General features: G+C 39.6%; 1 protein-coding gene across 1 annotated transcript in view; it reads left to right on the forward strand.

Annotated features, from left to right (window-relative positions):
- Positions 1-4,865, forward strand: part of ercc6 (excision repair cross-complementation group 6) — a 96,750-nt gene extending 91,885 nt beyond the window's left edge. Inside the window, exons 20-21 of the mRNA XM_028795614.2 lie at positions 130-208; positions 4,215-4,865. Coding sequence (XP_028651447.1) covers positions 130-208; positions 4,215-4,655 — 520 coding nt within the window. The 3' untranslated portion in view covers positions 4,656-4,865. The remainder of the gene's footprint in view (positions 1-129; positions 209-4,214) is intronic.
- The last annotated feature ends 1,932 nt before the right edge of the window (positions 4,866-6,797 follow it).

Consider the following 6,797-nt stretch of genomic DNA (forward strand, 5'->3'; position numbering starts at 1 on the left):
TCACTGTTTTTATGTTAATCGGGTAATTAAAATAATCATTGTTTAAATAAATGCACATTTTCTTTTAGATTAATGAAGGTGTGTAAAATAAGGTGTATGTAAATTTACGCTGCAATGATTTATTTTTAGAAAACGGTTTGGTCAGAAGAAAAATCCATTGTTTGCAGTGAAGCCTTCAGAGTCCAAGCCAGCAACACAAAAATGCAAGGTATGAATAAAATAACTGTTATCTGAAGTAATTCTAAGTATTTTGTCCTTATACCTATATTTTTGAGGTACCCTAGTCCAGACAACATTTCTCAAACATTTCACGAATAACAGCAGAATTTTTTTGCTCAATGTAATGCAATGCAAATTCCCTGTCAGTTTCAAAGAATCCACATTCATCTCAATGTCTAAGAAACAAAATAATTCCAGTCTAATTGATTATAGACCAGTAACACTGACCCCTGTTATACTGAAGATTTTTGCATGTCTGATTATTCAGCATCTCAGATCTGTCACAGATTCTCTCCTTGACCCACAACAGTTTGCTTACTGTGCCAACAGGTCAGTTTATGATGCAGCAATTGGCTGTCCACTACATCTTGCAAGAATTAGACACCTCATCTACAGTACTTAAACCAGAAACGTATTTGTTTTGCATGTTAACACTATCATACCAGAACTTTTCCATATCAAACTTCTGAGTATGAATCTGGACATCTCTGTATCCCTGACTTGGAAGGGAAAAGACGTCAGACGGTGTTGTTGGGCATATATTACTCAGTGCCCTTAAACCTGAGTGCAGGTTCCTTTTGGGGAGGTGGGAGTCACCGTGTGTGAATAAACTGATGTTAAAGTAAAAGATACCTTATTCCGTTGTGTACTTACACAATTTTAAAACTTGAGCATCACTCATGCTGTAAAAACAGTGCTAAAAGCATTAGTCCCAAGCATCACTCTAGCAACTGTATAGACGTGTTTTGCGTAAGCGTTAGACCTGAGGATTACTTGGGCTGTAAAAGTGCCATCATCGTTGGTGCTTAGCGTGTCTTATGTAAATGACAGGCCTGAGTGTTACCCAGGCAACGGTGCAGACATGGCATCTTATAAGAAACATTTTTCAGCAGTTCAGTTGTTACACACTCTTGACAAGTGATGTGAGCAGTGGTGATGAAGCAAATCTGTCTTCAGTGAAACCGAAAGGGATTCTGATGAATTCGAAAGTGATATTTGTGTTAATCGCACATGTGCAGTGTGCTGTTCAAAAACTGATCAGCCTGGAAAGAAAATCTACAAGGAATCACGCTACTATTGTCCCGATTGTGATGTTGGATTGTGTATTTCACCATGCTTTAAGATATACCACACAAACGACACATTTTGACAGTATATATGGTATTAGTATTGTTTATTATTATTCATCCATCCATTTTCCAACCCGCTGAATCCGAACACAGGGTCATGGGGGTCTGCTGGAGCCAATCCCAGCCAACACAGGGCACAAGGCAGGAACCAATCCCGGGCAGGGTGCCAACCCACTGCAGGACACACACAAACACACCCACACACCAAGCACACACTAGGGCCAATTTAGAATTGCCAATCCACCTAACCTGCATGTCTTTGGACTGTGGGAGGAAACCGGAGCGCCTGGAGGAAACCCACGCAGACACGGGGAGAACATGCAAACTCCACGCAGGGAGGACCCGGGAAGCGAACCCGGGTCTCCTAACTGCGAGGCAGCAGCGCTACCTCTGCGCCACATTATTATTCATTATTATTATTTGTATCATTATATTTCCTACACTTCTAACTTTGTACTTTTAGTGTTTTGCAAATTTTACAGTACAAAGATCAGATTTAATAAATATATAATTTTTCAAGCCAAAAAAATGCATTGCTTTTTACGTGTTTTTTTGAGAAAAAAATGTAATGCTAAGGACGTTAAACATGTCTACTGTTTGCTCAAATAAAACCCCTGCATGCCACTCTTATTCACCTAAAGCATGTCAGTACACTCCTCCCATCTGCATTGGTTCATGTTTTGATTTATAATGCTTTGGTAGTTACACATTACTTCCATAAGAACGCATTAACAATATTGCAATATGTCTTTAGAAATTCATGTAACTCAATATTATAGCCAGTATATGGGAGACCCTCAACAAACTTAACTCGAATACCCTGAAAACAGTGGAAATGATTGTGCATTTTAGGAAAAATTCCTCACTTCCTACACCCATAATTATAAAAGGCATCACTGTAAACAGGATGGAATTATTTAAATTTCTTAGCACAAGTATCTCTCACAGTCTGAACTGGGATGAAACCATAACTGCTCTTATCAAAAACGCTGAGCAGCAAATGTTTTTTCTCTGTCAAATTTAGCCTGTCGCAATCAGTGCTTGTTCAGTTTTATAGAGTGGTTATTGGTATGGTAATGGAGCTGCTGTTACTCAGACAGAAGTAAAGATTGTAGACCTAAAATTGGACTCCTATACACAGGTCAGAAAACATGCTGGAAGAATAAACAAAGACTATACTCACCTGGGTAAACCTCTTTTTCAGTTATTACAGACAAATGAAAAATTACCAGTCACTAAAGGCAGGAACTATTAGACACAAACAGTTTCTTTCCTACTGCAGTCATTATGGTTAAGTCTCTGATAAATCGGTCTTTTCCTGATTTAAAAATTTCTCTACCCCATTTAAATTGTTTATTTTATAAAGACCTCTTTAATATATTATTGAGTGCATTTTTGTATTGTTTTATTATGTTTGCTTTTTTACAATATATTTTTACTACTGCCTTGTATATTAATTGTGATGGTGTCATGTATTTTGTGTTATTTTACTGTATTGACCTTAGGGAATCGGGAGCCTGGGATTCCGGGACATTTTTCATTCCCACATTCTCGGGAATGAAACTGCTGTAATTCCCGGGAAAACGGGAACGGCCAAGCTTGCATATATAGCGTGTAAAAGTGTAAAAATTGATCAAGAAATAACAGAGTTATAGTTGAAAATAATTAAGTGGCACGGTTTTTTGACCCACGGTGTAGTGTGTTGCCAAATTAATTCAGTCAACAACAGACAGCAGCAGTCAGTCTCCCGACTGAGCACAGTGGAATGGGAGGAGTCTGCACTCTGCAGCGCACGAATGCCGGGACGGGGCAGAGTTCATTGACGTCTGTGCTGTTGACAGCTTTGAACAGCAACTTGAAATTGCAATGCGTCAGTCTGTTGCATCTGCATTATCTGTGCTAAGAAACTGCCATCACAGAATGATGACAAGAAACTGGATGCATCAGTAAAAGATGTAATGGCGGTGTTTCAGAGCAACGGCAAGTGCGGGCGTTGTTTAGAACAAGTCTATCAGTATCTGATGACTGTGCCGCCTACTTCAGTGGAGGCAGAACGTGCTTTGTCAGCGGCTGGCGTACTCTGCACGAAGGTACGCTCTCGCCTGGACGACCGCACGCTTGACATATTGTGCTTTCTACGCTCTTATTACCGCAACTAAAGACATGTACTTGTATGACAGCATGAACTGCTTGTAGATAAGGTTAGTCTTTTATTGGTGTCAACATATTGCAGTAGTTTTATTAAAAATAAGTGTCGCTTGTTCTAAAACCGTTCACATGTGAGATGCCCATGCACTGTGTCATTCCCGGGAGCCTGGGATTCCCAGGAATGGATAAACCCGTCCGGGAATGGATTCCCTAATTGACCTTGTTATGTGCATGGATGTAACATTAAGAGAAATTCCTAGCAACTGTGCTAACTTCCAGTAAAGTTCAAGTTTAGTTCAGCTTATAAACTGCATTTAAAGTACTAGGGTGTTGTACTATGTTATGGTTGTAATGAGAAATCAAGCAAAATTACATCTTTTATTGGCTAACTAAAAAGATCCCAATATACAAGCTTTCAACGCAACTCAGGCTGCATTTAAAGTAAAAAATATACTGAATAATGTTGATAATTACTGACAAGATTAGGCTACTTACTACAGTCTTTTCAACTACTAGTATGAGCAAAACGCACATTTTTTTCCCCCTTTTTTAGATATTTAGAAGGTAATTCATTATATCCTAATTTACTGAAGTCTTGTTTTCCTGCAGGCTTTCACCTATATTTTTATTTTAATTTTACTTGGTGTTTGATGACCCTTGAATGTTTTAAGATCCACAATCATATACAGTAATCTAGTTTTCTTTTTATGATTTTAGGATGCACCATTAATTGCAAAATTGGATCTAAAGGAAAAAACATTGGGCCACTTTAGTGGAGAAGGAATTGAGAAAGATTCTGTTGTCAATACTCTGTCTTCAGCTTCATTACTAGAGAAAATGCGAGCTAGGAACCACTTAACCCTGTCCCAGGTGATGGAAAATGAGGACAATGAGGAGGACTCCAATGCATATCATGCTTCAGCGGTGCCCCTTACTCCTACAGAACATGATGAATTGTTGGTAGATTTGAGAAACTTTATTGCTTTCCAGTCTGCAACTGAAGGGCAAGCTTCAACAGAAGAGCTTTTACAGGAGTTCAGTGCAAAACTCTCTGCTTCCCAGACAGTAGTTTTTAGAGAACTTTTAAGAAACTTGTGTACATTTCAGAGGAATGCTAACAACCTAGGCGTCTGGAAGTTAAAGCCAGAATTCAGGTGACTTGTAAATATTTTTTCATGTTTCATAATTAACAGAACTCTTTTACAAAGCACTTTCTTGCAGTTAATCTGGTGACTTCTAAGTGATCATTCTTTTTCTTGAATATAAGCAATCAATGTTTTATCACATCTACCTCAGTATGAGTGGTCCAAGTATGGCACTACTATAGGTATCAATACATTTTACAAATTAAATTTTTATGTTTTCAAATCTGGTAGCTGTGTTTTTGATTGTATTATTGTAATATTCTTGTGTATTATTTATTGCTTTCATATTCTCTCAGGAAGCTCATATTTTTACTGACTTTAAATATTTTACTTTAATTTCCAGTTACTAATGGTAAAAATCAAGCAAAGATTAACAAGTATTTTGATTTAGTAGAGATTACATCATTACTCAACCATTTATAGTGCTACAAGTAAGCCCGCGATTCGCTAGCGAATCGGAAATCCAAGAATGGCAATCAGTTTCTGTTCCGTCCGATATTTGGATGGATGACATATCATGGAGGGTGGGTGCGTCTGGGGAAATGTCATTTAATTAAATAAGCATATCTGTACTAAAGCGGTTTCGTTTTGTGGAGACGTGATTCTGTTGCCTTTGCTGACACCAACCGCTGGCAGAGTGGAGCACAGCAAGTTTAGTTTACAGGTTGTGGTGTTCGTGTGCCAGCCACTGATTCGGGGAAGCCGCTGGGTTTGAGTCTGTGACCGTTATGTGATCTATATTACTGGCACAGTGGATTAGAGCAAGTGTAGTGAACAGGTTGTGTTGTTTGGGCGCCACCTACTGACTCTGGGAAGCCGCTGCGTGATGAAATATCATGGAGGGTATATGCGGTGGTGTGGGCGGTCGCGTCCGGGCGGCTGTACAACCTGGCGTGCACACTTTACTTCAGGTTTAGTTCACAGGTTGTAGGCATGGTAAAGTTTCCATTTAATTCAATAACCCTATTTGAACTAAAGCGGTTTCTTTGTGTGGGCGCCTTCGTTCATTGTTTGTATCCATACGGTCTCGTTTACAGGTCGTAGCCATACGGGCTCGTGTTTGTATTACTAATCGTTGAGCTTCCTCCATTTGGATACGTGCCTCCTTTGCCTGTGCTGTGTCAAAAGCGCGTTGTGGGAGCGCTCGTTCATTGTGCTTATCCATACGGGCTCATTTTATATTTCCGTTAGTTGAGCTCTTTCATTGTGGAGCCGTGATGTCTTTGCTTCTGGTGTGTGTGAAGCACGTTGTGGCAGCCTCTTGGCACAGTGGAGTAGAGCAAGTATGGGCGCCACCTACTGACTCTGGGAAGCCACTGGGTTTGACTGTGGAGCTCCGCGCCGCAGTGCGCATGCGCTTCGGTGCGTCCGCTGTGCATAAATTAACTGTGGTTTAGTAATACAGATTATGTACACATTTCCCAGAGAGATCTTTCATTTGTTAAACAGCACACACTTACTGGCCACTTTATTAGGTATACTAAGTAGGACCCTCCCCTTTTACTTTCTGAACAGCGTGTATTTGTTGAGGTGTACATTCAGCAGGGTGCTAAAAACATTCATTTAGAGATTTTGGTCCATGATGACCCAATAGCATAACAAGTCACACAGTTTCTAAAGATTTTCTGGCCACATGTACAGTAAAATGAAGGCATAGTAATGTTTGTGAAACCAGCTTGAAATTTATGCTTTGTGATATGGTGCATTATCCCGTGAGAATCCATCTGAAAATTGAAATGTCCATAATGGAATGAATATGGTCAGTAATCTTGGACTTGAGAAAGCAAAAACTGCTTTCACATCTTAGTTATGGACTGCTTAGGTGTGGTGTTAACCTAAGATTGACACAAGCAGGATCCATTCAGGATATCAAGTTTGTTTGGTTTGCTAATGGCCGAGTTAAGAGCAACATTTGTATGTTGTTTGTATGCTGTTTATACCAAATTCTAAGCCTACCATTTGCATATTGCATGATAAATCAATGTCAGCCCAGGCGACAGTTTCCAGTCAAATGTCGTCCATTTTCATCACAGGTAAACTGCAGCGTCATCTTCCATGTACTTACCTGTCTGTACTTGAACCTACCCTGGTCTTCTGCTACTGTTACCCATCCGCTTCAAGGTCCAATACATGGTGTTTTCAGAGATAAAGTGAC

The sequence above is a fragment of the Erpetoichthys calabaricus genome, chromosome 2 (assembly GCF_900747795.2).
Source record: "Erpetoichthys calabaricus chromosome 2, fErpCal1.3, whole genome shotgun sequence".
NCBI classification, from domain to species: Eukaryota; Metazoa; Chordata; class Cladistia; order Polypteriformes; family Polypteridae; genus Erpetoichthys; species Erpetoichthys calabaricus.